This window comes from Diabrotica undecimpunctata, chromosome 1, assembly GCF_040954645.1.
Source record: "Diabrotica undecimpunctata isolate CICGRU chromosome 1, icDiaUnde3, whole genome shotgun sequence".
Taxonomy (NCBI): Eukaryota; Metazoa; Arthropoda; class Insecta; order Coleoptera; family Chrysomelidae; genus Diabrotica; species Diabrotica undecimpunctata.
In genome coordinates, this window is record NC_092803.1 from 189,467,310 (window position 1) to 189,489,113 (window position 21,804).

A 21,804-nucleotide genomic window follows, 5' to 3' on the forward strand; every position below is an offset into this window, starting at 1 on the left:
TCCTTCTTCCTCCAAATTGTATTAGGACTTCCTTTCATGTTCAAACACATTTTTTTCTACCTTCACGTAGTTTAGTTTTGCATTTTTACTTCAATGAACATCATGTTGGATTACCTTACACTCATGTATATCATCCTTTCTCATCATAAAGTAATTTATTTGGGAACAATTTTGTATGTAATAAGTTTCTCTCTTTTTAAAGAATGTGTTAACAATCACCATATCTAATGCTATTATTAATTCAAACACTCACGATATCTTCAAATGTTCCTCTATGCTGAATAACTTCACATAGCATATAGCTAGGCTTATATTATTTTAAGGAAGAGATGGAGCAATATCATAACATTAATAAATAAAAATACATAAATCAGATTTTTTTAAGTTTTATTGAAAATAATGTAATCAACCATTACATTTAATGTGTTTTGGCTGCTAACCTCTTGTCTCTCTCTTCAGCAATAGACAATTTGACTCCCTTTCCTCTTGGTAGGGAAACAAAGGCCTTAGCTCCTTTACCAATAATGAAAACGTTATTTAACCTAAAAAGAAAACAATTAATAATTTGTGATACTTCACTTTATTTATTTTAAAATTGGGATCAATTTCAAGTACAAGAAAACAAAAAGCGTTTAAAATATGGAAGACATATAAGGTGATTAAAAGTTTTGTTTTCTGTTCTTCTTCTTTCAGTGCCTATTCGTTCCGAATATTGGCAATCATTCTGGCTATAATTATTTTATTGACTGATGCTTTAAATAGATTTGTTGTTGTTGTGGAGAACCATTTCCTCAGGTTCTTCAACCATGATATTCTCCTTCTCCCAATTCCTCGCTTTCCGAATACTTTACCCTGTAGGATTACCTTCAGTAATCTGTATTTAGTGCTGTTTCTCATTATATGTCCGAGATATTCCAACTTTCTCCTTTTAATGGTATACATCACCTCTCTTTCTTTGCCCACTCTTCGTAATACGGTCTCGTTGGTTATCTTGTCTGTCCATGATATCCTTAGAATTCGCCTGTATAGCCACATCTCGAAGGCTTCAAGTTTTTTCTCCATTGCTTCAGTTAGTGTCCAGGATTCAACTCCGTAATACAATATTAAGAAGATATAACATCGTAGGAGCCTTACTTTTATCTCCAGATTAAGATTGTGGCTTTTAAAGAGTTTGGCCATGTTATTGAATGCACTCCTAGCCTTCTCTATTCTACATTTTATTTCTGTTCTTAGTAAGGTAAAAGCCCAATCATTCTTTTCATTGTTTTTATTTAACCTTTTCAAACCATTAGAAAACAGGATATTTTTAGTCTCCACATGTTTCATCTTTCCAAACCACTATAGAAACAAATCTTTATCACCCATATAAAGTGTTGTTTAAAAGAATAGCAATTTTTTTTATATATAAAAAATCTGTTAACTTACCTAGTTGCAAATACATGACCATTAGCATCTTTAACATGTACAATATCAAAGGAACCAGGATGACGTTCCCTATTGATAACTGTACCTACACGACCTAAATTTCTACCTCCAGTGATCATACACAAATTTCCTGATTCGAACTTAATGTAGTCTAGAATTTTAGATGTGGCAATTTCCAATTGGATGGTGTCATTGACTTTGATGTTTGGGTCAGGGTATCTGATGGTACGGCCATCATGTGTCACCAAGAATGGAATTCCTTTTGGTCCAGTTTGAACTTTTCGTACTTTGCAGAGTTTGTACTAGAAAAAAAAATATAAGTTTGGTGTTAGAAGAAATTTCACATAAAAAATAATATTCAACTGTTAAATCAGATGAGTAAGTACAGAATCACTTTAAGTATCATATTAATATTCTGTTCTTGTGCCTAAACATCATGTCTTCAGTTGAGTTAGTTTAATTATAATTCTGTTCAGTGTTAGTTCCATCAGTTCATCCATTGCATTTGAAGAGTATTCTTAAAAATTGTAAAGATATACTAGGTGGTAACAATAGCATTAAGCTCAAACACCAGCTTTATAATCTTTTTTTTACAACAATTTACATTAAAAAAAGAAAAAGTTTTTAAAGTTGGTTAAAAATAATTGGTTTACGACCAAATTAATTTAGAATCAAGAACTTAACAAATCATGGGAGTGTTACTCAATCAATTCCTTTATTGTTAATATTTAATTAAAAGCTAAAGGGTTTAAATTTTGTCAGTCAAAAAGCAAATATTCTAGTAATGCAAAAAATTTAGCATTTAAATCATGTTAATGTAAAACCATTATCTACTTACTTTTGCTTCTTCAGCAGTAATACGGTGAATGGCAAATCTACCTTTAACATCATAGATAAGACGGAAGAATTCACCAGTCTTCTCAATAGTAATAACATCTAGAAAAAAAGTATATATTATATATACCCTTTGTACTATACCATTAACCTAACTTACCCATAAACCCTGCTGGGTAGTTACTGTCTGTTCTGACTTTTCCATCGACTTTGATTAGTCTTTGCATAACAATTTTTGTAACTTCACTGTTGGTGAGGGCATACTTTAGCCTGTTTCTTAAGAAAATTACTAATGGTAAAGATTCTCTCAACTTGTGAGGACCGGTGGATGGACGGGGCGCGAATACACCACCCAATTTGTCCAACATCCATGCTTTGGGCGCGTTTAAACGCTTCAAATGCTTTTTAGGTCCTCGAGCCTGTAAAAATTTTTTAGGTTATATTTTTGAAACACAATTTTATAATAATAATCTTTAAGCTTAAACTGAAGGATAAATAATAACTTATAAATCTTATTGGAAATATTTAAATTAAACACGTAATAAGCACTAAATTTCCATGGTATTAAAAAACACAACAACACAACTTCGTGAATGATAGCACTTAATATTCTGCCAGTAAACTTAAGTAGCCGCGGCACCAGAAATAAATATCACTTGAAACACAAAATATGGAGTTCGTTAATTAATTTTGGGTCAAATATTACGAATTTAATTTAATTTTTACACAGATGTTTCACGATAAATAAAAATTAGCAACCTACCATCTTGACTTTAAAAATATGAAAGACAGATCAGGCTAACCACAACAAAATTTTAATAGCGAAAGTTACCAACAATCTTATATGTCAAAACTTCTCTGTGTTCTGTGGTCAAAACTTATCCTTTGCGGTGTCGTACTATGTTGAATCTACAGCTCAAAAAATGAAAATTTATTATTTTTTTAAAGCTGATAATATAAAATAAATAGCGAAAATAAAATCTATAATAACTATGTTTTCACTTTTAAATATGATCTCAAGTGTATTCCATATTTTTACCATAGTGAGAGGTATGTGCTGTGAATATTAGACAGAGGGACATACGAGGTATAGAAACTTAAAATTATAATAAGAGACCACGGCAGAAACCTCGGAGCACCCGAAGGCTATCAAACCTACATTCTTTGACTAAGTTAAAATAAAAATCTTTATTATGCTATATATTGTGTAGAACTAAAACTACTAGGTATTCATTTAAAGAAAGTAATAAAAAAAAAAACATTTTTTGTACTAAATCGATCACATCGGAGAGGTATGATATACCATTAGTCCAAGCGGAGAAACAGACAAAAGAGTCCACCAGTACCGAGATTAGAACAGCAGTAGACAAATTAAAAAGCAATAAATCAGCGATAGTTGGATTAAATAGCATGGTAGTTACTGAAGGAAGGATGGGACGCATTACTAAAGAGAACTGCTAAAGATATGTTTAGATGAGCAGTTAGTAACGAAGTGAAATAGCGGTATTATTGTACCATTATATAAAAAGGAGACCAGTAACTTTATTAGTCCAGAGACCATTACCGCATGTTGGCAATCATTCTGGCCATGACAGTTTTATTCGTTGCTGCTCTGAATAGCCCTATGATGGATCTTGCCAATCGGGTTCTTAAGTTATTTACCCCAAGTCTGAAATTTGTATTCTTAATTAGATCTAAGATTTCTATGCGACGCCTATATCGCCGCAATCGCTGTACACATTTAGCGAAAGACTATTCGAAATATTTGGGTCCATGTTTTCAGCGAGAGAGAATCTATTTATCCATGTCAAAAATTTCTTACTTGTACTTGAAGGTTTAAAGATTATAATATAAAGCTGTTTGTAGAAATTACAATTCATTTAGTAGTTTAAAAAGAAAATCCCAAAAATCACTAATTAAGGAATTTTTTCAACAAAAAAATGCAAATAACTCGAAATGGAAGCATTTTCTGAAAAATTACCAACAAAGAAATGTGTTTATTTCGATGAGATACGGTTAAAAAATTGATTCCGAAGCGATTCAGTGAAATTATTTTTTTTGTATTATTTGTTAATGAAACTCCGCTCTGGTAATTGCTGGGTGAATTGAGTTTGCATCAGGAAGGGCATTCGGCAGTAAAAACCTTGCTAAAACTATGGAAGGAAGTAATATCACCGTAATATAGAAAGCAATTTAGAGGTTAAGACGTTCCCCGTAAGCGATGCGCAGTTGCGGCCCCGCCTGACCGCTGCGAAAAGTGATCTAGTGCTACCCCTTATAAGACGAAATGGGCTAAAGAAGCTAGTCCTTAAACCTTAGACCGTAAGGGTAACCAGAAGAAGTGATAGAATAATGAGTATCCAACTGAATACAGGCGATACCAACGTGAACATCATAAATGTGCCTACGCCCCACAGGTAGGGTGCGAAAAACAGGAAATGAAAGAATTTTGGAGTTCCTTTGTTTGTGAGATGCTCGAGATTGCTGTAAACCCAAAGTGTTTTATTGGAGGTGATTTGAATGAGCAAGGACATATTGGTTGAAAAAGAGCGGGAATAGAAAGAGTCCACGTTGGTTTGGAGATGAGAATAGGAAATAGTGTTATTGAATTTGGCTGTCATTAATACTTTCTTTATAAAGACGTATGTTACCTATAGAAGCGGGGGAAGGGAGTCAGATAGATTTTGTGCTGTGTAGAAGAAGTCAGCTAAAATAGATTACCAACTATAAAGTGATAAAGGATGAGTGTGTAGCTAGTCAAAACCGACCGGTGATAGTGGATACGGAGATAAAGGTGAAACAGAAAGGAAAACGAGTAGGACACTAGAAAGTAAAGTGATGGAAGTTAAAGGATAAGGGTTTGGTAAGAATCTTTAAGAGTAGAGTGCTGGAAGAGCCTGAGGAAAAAGATACGGTAAATGGCTGGTGTGTAGCTAACAGTAACGTTGCAGTGTGAGTGGAACTGCTAGGAAAAACATCTGGTAAAGGTCCTCCTAGAGATAAAGAAACTGTGGTGGAACGATACAACACAAGGTTAGAGATAAGAAAGAAGCTAGAGAGAGGTATGACATTCTAAGAGATGAAGATAAGGATAGCCAAGAGGGAGCAAAGCACGCTGTGTTACTGCTAAGGAAAGATCGTCCGCACAGCTGTATGAAGAGTTGAAAACATCTGAGGGGATGTAAAAGTTATACAGCATTGCTAAAGCGAGGGACAAATCATCAAAGGACCTGACTCACGTGCGGCAGATTAATAGTGCAGGTGGAAGAGTGTAAAAATCGGTGTTGAAATAAACCAAAGATGGTATGAGTACTTTAGAAAGTTGCTAAATGGAGAGCAACAGAGGAGAGACAAGATGCGGGATCTCAAACGAGAATGTAATACCGGGGATAGCGAGAGATGAGGTTGTCGAGTGGTTAAATAATGACCACAGGTAAGACAGACCTAATAGAATACCTGTAGAGGTTTGGAAGTCTCTAGGACAGGAAAGGATTGATATTATGTAGCAAATGATGAGTAGAATATATGAGGAAGAATGGATGCCCAATGCATGGAGAGAGAGTGTGATGGTATTATTGTATAAAGATAAAGGAAATAATCAGGACTGTAAGAACTATAGAAAGATAAAGTTAATTCACACAATGAAAATTTGGGAGAACCGTAGAGCGAAGGTTAAGGAGAGAGACATCGATAGGGGAAGAACAGTTTGAGTTTATGCCAGGGAGAAGCAATTAAAGGAGTGGATCCTTTTCCAATGCTCTTTGCTGATGATATCGTGTTAGTAGAGGAGAGCAAAGATATGTTGGAGGGTTGAAGAAGGGCAAAAAAATAGTCGGGTTATGCTCTGATTATAGGGATAAACCGCTCGCCTTATGTTTGTATCTTCATGCATTCAAACTCTTAGAATCCTCAGCCAAATTTAGAATTTTAAGTATGGAGCCTTCGTTAGCTTAAAGGCACTCCCTAGAGCGATCTTCTTTCCGTGTAATGGAGGAACGTTGTACTTTTTATCTAGTTAACGCTTTTATGACCATATATTCCAACAATTCAGGATCACAAAAGTAATCAATGGATTTGATTATTTTCGAGATGATATTTGCGAAGGGACGTATTCCCGCAAGTTTTCTATCCAGCATAACGCCGATATACTTCGCCTCTGCCAAGATTAAATCTTATTCCATATTTTGAAACTGTAATGACAAGCGGACATGGATAAATCCCACTAACATCATGGAAAATGTATTGTCAAGATCAAATATAAGAGGTAGGAGAGTAGGACAATTAACAAATACTGATGAACCAATGTATAATATACCTCTATGTATGAGAAAGATTGTACATAATGTGAAAATAGTTGGTGTTTTGCTCCATGTTCACATCAAGACTAATAAATAAATGCCAAATAAACTATATCAATGTTTTCCCTAATTGGCATTTAGCAAAATCTGGTTCATTTTAAAATAAGCAACGAGTAAATAAAACAAATTGAGAAATAACACTATATTTGTATAAGAACAAGTTTATATGATTGTATCTCAAAAAGCTCAGGAATATATAAAATAGAAATAAAGCACTGTCTAAAAAATAACAGAATTTCTTTCTAAAATAATTTATTTACAAATTTAAATATACTTAATTAAATTAATATTAGTATTTCTCATTTACCATCAGTTTCAGCATCTAAATCATACTTGTCTCGCAGATCTTGATGGACAGACCACCGAAATTTGAACCTTTTAGCCTCTTTATCCCTATATTTTTCCCAGTATGCACTCCTTTTCAACTCTCTAATGATCATACCTTTAGAAACATTTTTATTAGCACCAGTCTTTTCCAAATCAGCTAAGAACTGTTCAACAAGAACACTTTTCTTACATGGACTGTAATGGACCAATTTTAAAAATACTGGAATGAGATCAGAATTTAGTTCTCGAGATACTTTGTTCTTTTTCTCTTTTACTACGAAAATATCTACTCTTTTTTTAATCATTATTTGACCTCTGTGTATAATAGCCAGAGGTTGTAGGTACCTATCAACAGCCTCTTCCACATTACTGCCATCTTTGTTATACCATATGCAACCAATGGATCTAGGCTTTAATTTGTGAGTCTTAGACTTCATGTCTTGATCAAACTCTTCTTTAAGAAGCTTAAGTTTTTGTTTCAAAGAATCTGGGGATAAACGACTCAGTTCTTCATCATCCACCTCATCATCACTCAAGTGCCCATGTGGAACAAAGAATTCATTATCAACTTCATAATCATCCTTGTCATCCTCATTCTCCTTCTCAGCTTCATCTTCAGAACCATTAAGAGACTCACCTTGTTCCTCTTCCTCCCAATCATCATCTGAATCCTCCTCATAGTTTAAAATGTTTTTATCTTCACCCAGAGGGTTTCTTGGTTTAACAAATTTGCTTTTTTTCCTCCATGTGCCATAATATGCAGGTCTACGATTGTCATGGAAGTACAAAAACTTCGCTTTGTGTCTTTGAAGACCAGATTTGTCTTCACAAATAGTTTCTCCCAAATCAACAAGAATAATATCATCATCAAGAGATTCTTCATATGGCCAAGTTTTCAGACTTTTACCTATAGCCTTTCCTGATGACAGATCTTTTAAATATGAAGCTTCTGAATCTTGAGATTCTAGGTAAGACACCAGTTTGTCTTTTTCTTCATTAGTTAAAAATTCCCTTCTGGGCAAAGGTAATTTCATGTCTGATTTAACTTCAAATTGTAAAAAATTGGAAGTTTGTGGTCTTTTTTCTTCTTGTCCTTTTTTGTCATCTTGTGCATCATCAGTCTTTTTGGCTACAAAAAAGTTAACAAACGCTGCAGCTGCCTTTTGTTTCTTTTCTTCTTCCTTCAACTTTTCTTTATTTTTTTCTTCAATCTCCTGTAGCTTCTTTAATTTTTCCTCTTCACGTTCTTTACGCTTTTGTTCTTCTTTCTCCTCCTTTTCTTTCCGTTTTTGTTCTCTTTCTTCTTTTTCCTTTCGTTTCTTTTCTTCCTTCTCTTCTTTCTCTTTTCGTCTTTGTTCCAATTCTTTATCTTTTTCCATCTTTTTCATTTCCTTTTCTTTTTGCTTCTGTTCCAGTTCTTTTTCTTTAATCTCTTTACGCTTTTGCTTTTCTTCAAGTCTCTTTTTCAGTTTTTCTTCCCTCTCTTTATCTTTTTCTTGTTGTTTCTTTTCTAACTCTAATCTTTTCTGTAACTGTTTAGGAGTAAGCTTTTTGTTAGGAGTCTCAGCTTTTAATATCTTAGTAGGTACATTTGACTCTTTTGACTTTTCAGTGTCTGTTGGTTCATCACTCTCTGATGACAAGCCTTCAGAATCTTTTTCTTTATCATCTTTGTTATCAGTGTGCGTTTTTGTTTCTTTTTTCACTTTCTTAGGAGTATCTGTATTCTTAGATGTGGTGGTAGAATCATTTGAGTTATTCTTACTATCGGTTGGTTCATCATTGTCAGATGAAATTACTGAAGACTCTAATGTAGTGTCCATGAATTCTGGATTATTTAATTCCACAATGTTTTCAGTAGATATAGAGCCATTTTTAGATAACTTTTCAGAACTTGTTTCTTCAGAACTTTCTTCAACTCTGATGCTAGAAAAATAATACAATAAGTATTTAATATTTAAGTTTTTAAATATTTACATTTACCACATAATTTTACTGAATTATAATATCAAATAACTGACTAGGTAATTGTGTAGGTAAAATTAGCAAAGGAAATGAAAATATACAATGCAGACATTTCTGCTACTGCAACTTTTTAAAAGTGTATGAGTGTAACAAACTTGTTTAAATGATTTATTTAAGCAGACAACAAAAGATTGATATATTTTCAATATTCTTAGAAAAATCTCTAAAGTTTGCAATTTTATTTTATTTTGAGTTTATAGACACATTCTGTATAAGTGTGACATGAAAAAGTATGTGAAGAGAGCTAAAGACTAAACATGAAAATGATATAATTCAAAATAAGAATACCAAGTTAAGAACTGTTGAAAAAATATCTGTAAAAAGTAAATGTAAAAAGAAATATTGGGAAATGAATTTACCTATTATCTCCATTTTCTTTTCCATTCTGCCTTTCCTCTTTCACAATCTTCTGTTCTAATTCTTTATCTTTATTAATTGCAATATCATTTAATGTCTTAACACCACATTCTTGATGAAGGCTAAAATTAAATAAAATTGTGTAAAAATGTATAGAGTAGATAAGTATTTATGAATAATATAAAAATAAATAGTCATTTCAAGAGGGTTTTAACCTAAAGTATTTTATGTTTAACTTTTACCTTCTTTTGAATATACCTATTATGTCAGTTCAAACAAATAATTCAAATTTTTTTCAAATATTTTTTAATTAAAGAAATTAAATCTTAAATTTCTGTCATTATAATCGATCCCTTCAAATAATTTTCATTTAAATAAGTTAAAAATAAATAGGTAAATTAAACTCACCTATTACATTCACCTTCATCTCCATTGGTAATTTCTGATTTATCTTGTACGTTCTGGTCAGAAACACTGCAAAAAAAACCAAACAATTGTTTAAAACTTAATATTAGCCACATTGCAGATAAACAAATTCCCTTGGAAATTATAACTCACCCAGTACTGTCACTATCATGATATTCCTTTAAAGTAATTGTTTCCTCTATATCAACCTTTATTCTTTTTACATCCTGTTTTTCGGTAGTCTCAGAGGGTGATTTCGACCTAGATCTTGATTTGGAATGCTGTCTCTTTCGTGAAAGAAGCATTTCTTCAGAAGTACTTTCCATGGTAGGGCAATACCTCTATTTTTTCTATCTGCAATAAAACAACTTACATAATCTTATAACCAGAAAATTAACCATTTTGAAACTTACAAATCTCTTATTTGCATTTATTCTAACAGAAAGAAAGTTTAAAACATTTATTATTTTAATTTTAGTTTTCCTGTTTTCCTACATAACCAAATTATCTTGAAACCGCGGGCTTTTTGACGTAGCCGCTTACAGTAACGTGCAGTAACGTCACTTTGCGCTTGTACATGGGCGTGCTATTTTGAAATAAGAATTGCTATTATTAGTGTTCTGTGATTAGAACGATATAAACATTTAAAAATACACTTTAAAATATAGTATAGACAGTTTAAAATTTTGTCAAGTTATTTTGCTACTTTATTAATTAGATTTTTTTTTAATTAATAAAGCATTAAAAATTTGATGTATCTAAAAATGCATACGCCTATGAGCATTCATGAAAATGATCAAATGTCAAAAATGATTGTTGTGACGTGGCCTTTTACGTTGTTAGTAAACAAAATTTTAATCAAGATAATGATGAAAGTTGCTTTCCATTCATATTATCTTAAAACGTAAATAAAAATAAATGGAAGTGCTTATATTATTATAAAAATTTGATTATGGAGATATGGAGGCTGTGCAAAAAATGAAAAAGTCGGATAATTTAGAAAATGAGACTGGTGCACCGAATATTTCGAGGGTAACATTATTAAAAAACATTCCATATTCAATCAAATTTACTAGGTTATGATTTATTTTCATATTATATCCCATAATTTTTATTAAATTGAGATAACATACAGTTGCATTAAGTTACATCATTATAATAATCAATTTAATAAAATTAATTGTATATTATGTAATGTCTAACTGCATTTATTAAATATTTTGTTTTTGTGAAGGAGGAAGACCTCTCTTCATTTAGAGAGCAGTGGCAGAAAGAAATCCGTTCAACAAAAAAAAGCCAGACTGATGAACAATTAAATAATGTACTGAAACCAACATCTTCGGAAAATATTGCAGGACACAATGCTGATATCAAGATCCCTAGTCAAGATGATGATATTAATGAAAGAGCTACGAAATTGTTTCTTAAAGGTGTGGAAATGGAGAATTCTGGAAAGTTATATGAAGCCATTCAGTACTATAAACAAGCTGTTCAGATTGTACCTGATATTGAATTTATAATGCATAAGAAGACTAAGCCTAAAGTGAAACAGGAGAATGAGGAAGAGGAACTGAAAGGTAAATACTTTTGTTTTTATAACATATTCACATAAGGTTTTCCAAGTCCAACTTTTGTTATAATTTAAATTGCTGTTTTGCTTTTTTCAGTTTTTCTTCTGGTATATACAAATGTTATGTAGGAACAAAGTTGAATGTTAATTTTATTGTCTTATTTTTTTTTTCAGAGAACATTGAAACTGAAGATGCATCAACAGATGATGATGAGGACAATGAAGAAGAAGATATTTTCCTTAAAATTCAGAGAAAGGTTTCAAACAAGACTTCTTTGTGCCTTCCAAAACACTCAAATAATGTATGGATTATATTTATTTTAATTCATTATCTATAACAATGTTTTTTAGGGTTTGCACATTGGCCAAATGCCTGTGGAATTAATTTTGTATATTTTAAAATGGGTTGTATCTGATCAGTTAGATATGAGGTCATTGGAAATGTTTTCTAGAGTTTGTAGAGGATTTTACCTTTGTGCTAGAAATGAAGGAATATGGAAACTTGCTTGTTTGAGGTAAGCAGTGATCCTTTAGATATTAAAAAGTGGTATAAGCAAACACTACTTTTTTTGATTAAAAATATTTTTATGGTTTTTATTAATATATTTTCTTCATTTCTTTTACTTCAGTTTAATATTTCATATATTTTATTTAAACCACTTCAAATTCTTCCTTTTTCTTCTTTAGTTTTCTTGATTGTTGGATATCATGTTGGCTACCATATTCGCTATTGTAACTTTATTGACAGCAGCTCTAAATAATGATGTAGTCAATCTTCTGTACTATTATTTTAGGTTTTTCTATCAGATTTCTAAAGTTGCATTTAAATCAAATCAAACACAAACAAACGAACTAAGGAACAAATTCATATGTGTTCCATCAGTTATTTGTTCTCTACAAAGAAGAACCATTTACATTGTAGTGAATGTTTGCATTCATTGATGATCTGTCAGCAATATTGGATATAGATGAAGATGTAATCATTAGCGTTGCTGGTTTTACAGTAATTGCTGGACTTTCTGAAATAAAAAGGAATAAGAGAATGTGGTGTTCAAATTTGAATACAAAAGAGAAAAAAAGAAGAGATGATGCCTTGTTAATTGATTTAACGACTGAAAATTTAGGCCAAGTTACAAATTTCTGTAGAATGTCTATTTTGAAATGAAGTTTAAAAGCAAAACACATAGAATTATAAATTGTGTCGGTAATCTTTGAATAGCCTTTAGAGCCATTTTTTGTCCTTCTCATCTAAATGATGCCAGAAGCAACATAATTTTTTTTTTTAATTCAGAGACATCACGATTCATATCAGTTTTTTGTTTATTATCTATATAATTTCGACTTCATATTCCATAGACATTCTTTGTTTCTACATAATTCGATTAATTGAAGCATCTTTTCATTCATCCATTCTATATTGCAAAATTATTTACGCATAGAAGTTCTCAGCACTACTCAACAAAAACCCCTTTCAAACTAATTTGTAAATATGTAAATTGGTAATAAAACAGTACTTACACTGTTTATCTATCACTATCCACTATTTTCACTGAACACTGATTTCCTTTGAAATCAAACACGACCTAACGACTTCGTTTGTTTGTTCGATAGCTTGATATGATACTCACCTTACACATTTTGTACTCCCTACTCACCTTACATATTTTGTAAAGTTGATAATTTTTTTTCTTTTCATAATTCTCCAGAAATTAGAAGTTTATCTTATCAGAGAGAGGGAGAGTACTTCCTAGAAATTTGTTACGAAGCCGAAATTAACTGTTTGTTTACATGATTCTTATGTAAGTATTTACTTTTTTAGAGTTTGGGGTGTAAATCGTGGGTCTACTACTGGAGATTACAAGTCTTGGCGCCATATGTTCATAGAAAGACCAAGAGTAAATTTTAATGGTTGTTACATCAGCAAGACAACATATATAAGAAACGGAGAAAACAGTTTCCAAGACCAGTTCTACAGACCATGGCATTTGGTGGCATATTACCGATTTTTAAGGTAGGTGTAAAATTTGTTAATTTTATTTGAAAATAAATAACTTATAAGCTTCCTAGATAAACATTATTATTATGTTTTTATTTGATCACATTTAGTGTTTATTTCATTTGTTGGTTAAAAAGAAAATTTCATGTGGGAAAAGCAACAGTTAATTATCAATTATTTCTTGTTTGTAGATTTTATCCCGATGGCACAGTATTGATGCTGACATCAGCAGAGGAGCCAATGCAGGGCATCCACCTGCTGAAATCAAGAAATGCTAAATATCCAGTTTTCATTGGTTGTTACAGACTAAAAGACGACAGAGTAATTTTAGTAGTCAAAAGACAACAAAAAACTGTACCTACTGAATTTAAGAAGAGTTACAAGAAGCAGGATAATTCAAATAAGAAGGAAGTGGTGTATAATATGGTAAATAAAAATTAGTTCAAATGGACATTTTCTAATAAATTTGAATATCTTTTCATTTAGTTCTTCTACATCCAACTTTTTGTAAAGAGTTTCTGGTTGTAACATTAGTTGTAAATGTATCGCTCTTGAATACTTACACTCATAAAGTATCCATTTCATTTTTTGAATTTTTAAAACCATGCTGATTGCTTATAATATCAGTAAAATCCAGAACTGAACATTTTTAATGTTTTATTGCAATGTTTTCGATTTAACAATGTTTATCAAAGATATATTTATAATATCTTTTATCATACCCAACGTTTCTATTCTTTTGATCTCCTTTTTTGGGATTTTGAGGTGTGGTGTTATGGTCACAGTGTGGTTATGATGTGATTTTCAGTTGCTTGGTTTTCCAGTTCAGTTTAACCAACCGGTATAGATTACCCACTACACACTGTTCTTCGTCGAGACTAGTGGCGCCTCTCGTCTTTGGACGCATTGTAACACTCTTTCCATTTCAATTATTCCAGGTTATTCTATTGTTACATGTCATGTCGATCGTCGTTCGTTCAATGTTCATATAGGGATTTGGGTAGGGTACTCTTTATTTGAGGGGATTGAACATATTTGTCCCTATTCAGGGTCACTAAATCCTCTTCAAGGTAAAGTTATGTTGTATTGCACTGTGTCGTTTATATAACACTAGCCCTCACTATCCTAGTAGTGTAACATTACTAGGTTATTGCGAGAAGTGTGAGAGCGTTGATGTGTGCTGCTATGTCTACAGTAAATACACAAGAAAGATGCACTAGGAATAAATAAACCAATACATTAAGAATGTTATGAGGAGCACTCACAAATCATGATTCTAACAATGTGTAAATGTACATATCTAGCTCATAAACTATATTAATAGATATCATAGCATAAACTATCGGCAAGTGTAGTAATTAACAGCATACCGTATCAATTAGTAGTGATTATACGCAGAAGAATTTACTATAAATTAGTTGGACGATTGATGTATCAGTGTTAATGTTCTTGAGTTTTTTTATTTCTATTTTATTCTCGGAAGTATAACGAAGATAAAATCAAATTAATAAATGTTAGAATTAGGTTTTCTAACAACAACAACATAATAATGTGAATTCGTTATTGTAATAGATTAAATTAATAAAATCAACCCCTGTAAAAAATGTTTTAAAATTTAATGTAATATCTAAGAGTTTCCGGTTGTAACGGGGTTGCCAATCGTGAACTGAGCTCTTAGTCGCTTCCCATTCGTTTCTTTTTAAGGAAAACGAAGTTTCAAAGCGAAAACCTAAAACTTATGCAAAGGTCAGCAAAAATCATTCGTCAAAAATAAAAACATTCTACATATGAGTCCGCTAGATGCAAAACTCTGTATTTGCAAAAATTGTAAAAATTGAGTTTTAGCTGACAGTTATTTGTCACATGTTATAGCTATCTGCTGATGTAGAAATTCAGCAGCAAAGTAAGGTATTTACTAAGAAAAAGGCATTAGAAATCTTGAATCAGACGCAAAACTCTGTATTTGTCAGCCTATGCCAGTTGCATAACTGTGTAATTGCAATTGGCCAATTGCTTACATTGTTTGAGTCACATGACACGTCTCATGTGCACATGTCAATTATTCCATCATTCGCCATTACCGGTTTCACTGTTTGTTATTTGAGTACTAAAAACACCAAGTTTATTGCAAATAATTAACATTATGGATCTTCATGTGCATATTAGACCTTGTGAAAAAGGAAAAGGGAGAGAACGAGTTGTACAAACAGAAAAATGGAAACGAAATGTAATGAAACTTAAGAGGTAAGAGGTGTCTACAATTAACTAGATAGGTTTGGGACTTATTGTCAATATTTTTAGGAATAAACCTAAGGATTTACCCGGTTTTCCCACCTGTAACCATACAAAGAAAGTGTATTGTTGTATAGATTTAAAGATGCGAGACATTCAGCGTTTCCATAATAATCTGTATTCAACAACTGACAAAAAAAAACAACATTTTTTTGCTGAAATTTTGTGAAGGTCAAAAGCCCAAGAGATCAGGTACAAACCTACATGGAATTTCAATTAAATATTTTGTTCCTACAGTAGAGGGTGGACTTTTAAGAGTATGCAAGACAGCATTTCTTGGAATAACTCATTTAAGTTCTGAAAGAATAGAGCGTGTTGTAAGAACGTTTGTTATCCGGGGTGAAATACCAAAAGAGAGAAGAGGGGGAGATACAACAAAAGGTAGATTTGATCCAATAAAATTATCTATCCAAACATTTATGGGGCGTTTGAACGGTGCAGAGAGTCATTATAATAGAGGACGATCGACTAGATTGTATTTACCATGTGATCTGAATTTTACAAAGCTTTACAGAATGTATTGTCAACGTCATCCACATCATTCCGTAAAGTTATCATATTTCCGAACATACGTTAATGAACACTACAACATATCATTCGGCACTCCCTTAGTAGATGCTTGTTCTGCGTGTCTCAGAGCGAAGGAAATTTTGAGAAAAGAAAACTCAGAAGAAGAAAAGTTAAAGATTACAACTGAGCAGAGAGTTTATACGTTAAGAGCTAAAGCCTTTTATTCTTTGTTCAAAAATGAATCAAATCATAACATACAAATATGTTCTTTTGATTGTCAAAAAAATCTTTCTTTGCCAAAGCTTCCCGACCAGGCGGCTTATTTCTCACAGCAAATAAATTTTTATAATTTCACCATCGTGGCTGGAAATTCGAAATCCCATCTTTCTTCTGCAAATGTGACGTCATATGTGTGGCTGGAGTTTGAACATCCAAAAGATTCAAATGCTGTTGCCTCTGCTGTACATGATACTCTCATAAAATTCAACTTTAAAAATCAAATCGAAAAAGTTCACCTATTTGCAGATGGATGTGGTGGACAGAACAAAAATAGCACGATGATGTCTATGATAATCTACTGGTTGGTTTATGAAGCACCTGGTCACATCAAGGAAGTGGAGTTTACGTTTCCTGTTGTTGGTCATTCCTTTTTGCCACCAGATAGGATTTTCGGTATGATAGAAAGGGAGACAAAAAAGAAGAACGTTGTAATAAACATAAAAGAATATGAAGACATAATTGGAAAACACTCAAAGGTGCTGAGACTTGGTAAAGACTCAGATATCAGACTGGAGAAAGACGAGTGACGTTGTTGTTAAAAAACCTTCCCAGTGGCATTTTAAATGTAATGCAACGAAACGATTTATATTTTCTAAGGACAAAGATTATATGGCTACGGTAAGGGGGGAAATATTTTATCGTTCTGACATAGGGTTCAGCAAGTCTATAATACGAAAAGGGAAAAAGATTTCTTTATTGAAACCAAAGTTACAACAGATTGGATGTTCATTGAAAGGAGATAAATCGTCCATAGGCACTCTCCTTAGAAACCATTTTGGTGAAAATTAGAGAGACCAGCCGGATCTCAAATTTTATAAAATTATAGATACTGGCGTAGAAGCAAATAATAACGAAAGTGCTGCAGAGAATGATCATATTGATGATGAAGACCCAGAGGAACTTAGAGTCTAGGAATTAATATAAATATATACATATTATAATTTGTAATACCTTTTGTACTTTGGATAAAAATAAACTTCACTAAAAGTTTACTTCCACATGTTTTCTTCCTTATTCCTAACACACTAGGTTTAGAAAACAGACTAATATAACAACCACTAATATCGTTAATGGTTGACTATTATCATGTATTTGCAAATGTTAGTTGCATAAATCTGTATTTACATAGTTCACTTGCAAAACTCGGTATTTTCAAATTTTTCTTCCTTTTCTAGCAAACCCAATAACTTTTCTAAGAAAAAAATCATTATATTTTACCTAATAAAGCATTTATCTATCACAAAAAAGTGCCATTTATTATGTCTAAGGTTTTTTGCAAAATTTATCAGTTTTTTGCAAATAACTCAGTTTGACTTATACAGTAAATACAAAGTTTTGCATCTAGCGGACTCATATATCTGACTAATAAATAAAATAAAAACGGGATGTGGCACACCGAGGGGAGTAAGCATAGCTTTCCTTCCGTCTAAGCAAGGAGCGATGGTTTTAATTTAATTTAATTTATTTTAGTTTATTTTATTTTATTCTATTTTATTTCCATTTGATTCGATAATAATCGATTCAATCATTTTATGGATTCGATTTGATATTTGATCCGATTCGATAAGTGTAAATTAATATTTTACTCAGAATCAGAGTCTGAGGTGCTGCTCTCATTAACTACCAGTGGTTAATTATCAGTGGTTCAACTTGAGACTCAATGATATTGTTAAGATGCAACATCTTTTGTTTGACTTTCTGCTGAACATGCCGTATACATTTTTGCCATTTTGTAGACGTAATACTCGCGATTTCTTCGTTAAAAAGATCTTTCATATCTAAAAATTTAAAAGTGGTATTCTTCTCTGCAATATAATTTTTTAAGTCTGTCCCAATTAACTGTCTATTACTTGGCTCCTTCTTCCTTTTCCTTGTGCTACTCCTTGTATAATACCAGGTAAATCTAACAGTTGTATATTAGCTTCATTATAATCTATAAAACTTGGTATACAAGTTAAAGTTGTAAATTCATAAGAAGCAGCTTCATTTTCAGTTTTTGTAACGTAGACTTTCCTACAGAAGGAAACCCTTTAAGTGCAACTCTGGCATCTCCACTTTTTAATACGTCAAAATCTTCGTCCTTTTCCGATTTCTTATATGGTTCTACTAAATTAGATCTGTATAGCTATTTTTGCTTTTAAAAGACCCAAATGGTATTCAGTTGCATTATTTTTTTGAGTTCTTGAAATTTTCTTTTCTATTTCCGAGATTTTTTCTAAGGTACCCATGTTTAAATATTTATAATTCTTATGTTAATTTAAAAATTAAAATTTCTCAATTTAATAATCTGCACACACTATCCTTGACATTTCTCCACCACCTGTCTTTTTGGATTGAGCTCACAGTGGTATGGTGGAAGCCTCAATACTATTTGATTTTTGTCTTTAGCCATTTCATCTACAATATACTTAGTGTATTCTTTTTTGTTTATTCACAATAGTCAAAAGCTCGACTTTTAGAAATCAATTGTCAAAACTTTTTGTGATCGTAGTCAATCTTGAATATCCGCTTTCTTCGACGCGGGTGTCGGTATTTTTTCCACTATCTTTGAGTGGTACGGTGCATTATCTCAAGCAATCACTAAATTTTTGTTTAGTTTCTCTAATACCGAAAAGAACCACTTTTCAAATGACTCGCCAATCATCTGTTCATGACAGTCGAAAGATTTCTTTGATTCGAAAGCTCATAAGGCATCAGAATCAAATCCGTCGTCACTACAAATGTGACAAACGATCAACCTCTTTCCTTTACCTAAAAATAAAGCGATTTTTACTTTAATCTTGAACTGGAAATTAACTATTATGCACGTCGTTACCTTAAAACGTATGATACTGTCTTATATTATCTATAAACGATAATGAAGAATATTTTTGAACTTCACTAACTTGGTACCTTCTAAGTGAAACGGGAGATGACATGCAACGATAATTGTTTTGCAGTTACTACACTATAATGTGAACATTTATAAAGGTACTGCAAATTTAAAACGATCTACATATTTCAACTGACATTTAAACTTAGGTACCTCATGGATTTTTTAATCTAGTCGACAAACCATCCAGAAAGACTTGCCTTGAAGAAACGATAGACTTATCGACCCAACTTTTAGATTTCGTATGTCCAACATTAACCCACGTCTCATTCAGTTAATAAATCTTAAGACCACCATTTCGATAAGATTTAATTTTCTTTAAATATTCCCTCCTCCACAAAACATTATAAAATGTTGTTCGGGTTGAGTTTACCGAAAGTACAAGCTGGATATAGCCGCAAATGTCAAAAATATTTCGGTTTGGCAGTGTTGGCATGTTTTTATAATGCATATGTCGTATGCTTCAAATATAAAGAGATAAAGCTTTTAAAAAGTACATTTTGATTATACTATTTTATGAATTCTGCAATTTTTAATTTATGTGAAGTAATAACGGGTAAATATTTGTCTCTTTCGAGATTAATTGTAAACATCTGTTGTAATCTGGCAACTGCTGATTTGACGATTCCCAAATCTATCCCCTAATCTATCAAAGGAGAATTGCTAAAAAAATTTCTAATAATTACCTGCAGTTAATCTACAAAGAAACTAATATTTACTCATTGTTGTTGTATATAAATCAAAAATTGCAGAATTCATAACATAATATAAACAAAATGTACTTTTCTAAAGCTTTATCTTTTTATATTTGAAGCATGCAGCATCTACATTATAAAAACATGCCAACACTGCTTTACAGAAATTTTTTGTTCCATGTTTGACATTTGCGGCTATAATCAGCTTGTACTTTCGGTAAACTCAACCTGTTGTTCGTTTAAAATTTTTCAGATCATTATCCTCATTAACTTCTCTTAAAATCTTGCATTATTTTATGTCTCATTATTCTCTTAAAATCTTGCACCCATTTCTTATAGCATTAGGTTCAGCTCTGTCTACTAAATCGATTATTGTGTTGCGAGTCCGACTAACTCTTGGGTCTGAAAATGTGTGAGTAATTTTATATTCTCTGAGTATATTATAAATACTTCGCCTGCACACACCTGACTTATGTGCAACTCTTATTACCGACTCATCCATTGTTAGAGTAGGAATATTCTTCTATTTCACACTTATAAATATTTAAAATAATTTCTTTCATTTTGACATCGAAATGCTATTTTTTTTGTTCGTTTTCTTGGAATACTGAGAGCTATTTCGGCCACCTCGTCAGCAGTATCTGTGCTGGACATATTTGTTTTTTTTTTTGTATACTTAATTATTATTAATTGCTGTCGATATTTAAAACTAATTATATGAACATTAATCTATAAAAACACTATTACTTGACATAACAAAACAATAATAAAATACAAATTTAATTACTAATAGTTATTTAAAAACTAAGAACCAATTTAGGAAATAAAAGTAAAACATAAATACAACAGTTAACAAGCAACGTTCACTAATTGCACTTGCAACAAACTGAAAGCTAATCTTGCTAAAACAAGTAGCAAATCATACCAAGTTTTAATAATTTAATAGGAAAGCAAAACCCTATGCCTATGGCTTCTTACGTGTCTTAGTGTAATTCTGTTTATTACCAGTGCATCTGTATTTTGAATATATTGTGACGTTTTCCAAAACAATTTGTCATATATTTTGTTTTTACATATTTAATTTAGTTCCTTTTGTTTATTTTTAGGAATTTCAGATAAAGGGTAAGAGAAAAAAGCACGAGCAATTGCACTGGACTCATTATTCCATTGTTACAAAGTCCAAAAAAGGAGATGAAACTACCACAAACTTTGACCTATTGGGAAATCGGTATCCAGCGCTTTTATTTTCAAGAGTGAAAAGTTTTACGGAAAGTTCAGAAAATCCGTTAATATAAACAAATAAAGAAGTATTTTGAATATGGTGAATATTTTAATAAAAGGGAATGTTGCTTTTTAATTTATTTTCTAAGGAATTGCAAATAAAATATGAGATGTTTGGGTGTAGTTTTAATTTTCTATACATTTAGGAGATTGGCTTGAAACAAGAGTTCCTATATAAAGTACATTCGTTTACCAAATTCCCATCAGTAAACATGAGCACGTGTTGATATTCGCCGTCTCATTCGTCAAGAGGCTATTCAATAATATTTATTACCTTAAGTCAGACAGATTCTCATGTTACAGATCCAAACTTGCCAGCATTTTAAATTCAAATTGTATTGTGTTGATTTTTAAGTTAATATATTGTGTTATATTTATGTTATACTTATTGTTAAGTTATTTACTGGTCGTGTTATTTTTTAGAGTTTAGTTTAATTGTGATAAAATGATTAAATTTCAAGAAATTCTTACACTAACAGTTTCAAAAGTAAATATTTTTAAAAATCATATGATACATAGGTCGTACATCAGTGCGACCCTGTTTGGCTTACACGTGGTTCTATTGACGATTGGGAATT

General features: G+C 31.8%; 3 protein-coding genes across 3 annotated transcripts; 1 reads left to right on the forward strand and 2 right to left on the reverse strand.

Moving 5' to 3' along the window:
* Positions 1-370: 370 nt before the first annotated feature.
* Positions 371-3,159, reverse strand: RpS4 (ribosomal protein S4). Its single transcript, XM_072520838.1, has 5 exons — positions 3,023-3,159; positions 2,420-2,678; positions 2,264-2,361; positions 1,426-1,727; positions 371-542 (listed from the first exon to the last, which is right to left on the reverse strand). The coding sequence occupies exons 1-5, from the start codon at positions 3,023-3,025 to the stop codon at positions 419-421; spliced, it is 786 nt and encodes a 261-aa protein (XP_072376939.1). The 5' UTR covers positions 3,026-3,159; the 3' UTR covers positions 371-418.
* Positions 3,160-6,719: 3,560 nt separating this feature from the next.
* Positions 6,720-10,274, reverse strand: LOC140432754 (uncharacterized). Its single transcript, XM_072520839.1, has 5 exons — positions 10,145-10,274; positions 9,885-10,085; positions 9,735-9,800; positions 9,329-9,448; positions 6,720-8,870 (listed from the first exon to the last, which is right to left on the reverse strand). Exons 2-5 carry the CDS (start codon positions 10,055-10,057, stop codon positions 6,917-6,919), a joined length of 2,313 nt encoding a protein of 770 aa, XP_072376940.1. The 5' UTR covers positions 10,058-10,085; positions 10,145-10,274; the 3' UTR covers positions 6,720-6,916.
* A 298-nt stretch (positions 10,275-10,572) lies between these two features.
* On the forward strand, positions 10,573-21,341 carry LOC140432755 (F-box only protein 9). Its single transcript, XM_072520840.1, has 7 exons — positions 10,573-10,763; positions 10,966-11,308; positions 11,476-11,603; positions 11,653-11,816; positions 13,121-13,312; positions 13,489-13,723; positions 21,052-21,341. Exons 1-7 carry the CDS (start codon positions 10,692-10,694, stop codon positions 21,238-21,240), a joined length of 1,323 nt encoding a protein of 440 aa, XP_072376941.1. The 5' UTR covers positions 10,573-10,691; the 3' UTR covers positions 21,241-21,341.
* The last annotated feature ends 463 nt before the right edge of the window (positions 21,342-21,804 follow it).

Excerpts from the sequence above, each read along its gene's own strand:
- LOC140432754 (XM_072520839.1), bottom strand. The coding sequence starts at position 10,057 with ATGGAAAGTACTTCTGAAGAAATGCTTCTTTCACGAAAGAGACAGCAT. Across the intron at positions 9,801-9,884 it reads CATGATAGTGACAGTACTGG|TGTTTCTGACCAGAACGTAC; the intron begins GTGAGTTATAAT and ends TTTTTTTTGCAG. Across the intron at positions 9,449-9,734 it reads GATGAAGGTGAATGTAATAG|CCTTCATCAAGAATGTGGTG; the intron begins GTGAGTTTAATT and ends ATTTAATTTTAG.
- RpS4 (XM_072520838.1), bottom strand. Across the intron at positions 2,362-2,419 it reads CTACCCAGCAGGGTTTATGG|ATGTTATTACTATTGAGAAG; the intron begins GTAAGTTAGGTT and ends CTTTTTTTCTAG. Across the intron at positions 543-1,425 it reads GGTCATGTATTTGCAACTAG|GTTAAATAACGTTTTCATTA; the intron begins GTAAGTTAACAG and ends TTTTCTTTTTAG.
- LOC140432755 (XM_072520840.1), top strand. The coding sequence starts at position 10,692 with ATGGAGGCTGTGCAAAAAATGAAAAAGTCGGATAATTTAGAAAATGAG. Across the intron at positions 11,309-11,475 it reads TGAGGAAGAGGAACTGAAAG|AGAACATTGAAACTGAAGAT; the intron begins GTAAATACTTTT and ends TTTTTTTTTCAG. Across the intron at positions 11,604-11,652 it reads TTCCAAAACACTCAAATAAT|GGTTTGCACATTGGCCAAAT; the intron begins GTATGGATTATA and ends AATGTTTTTTAG.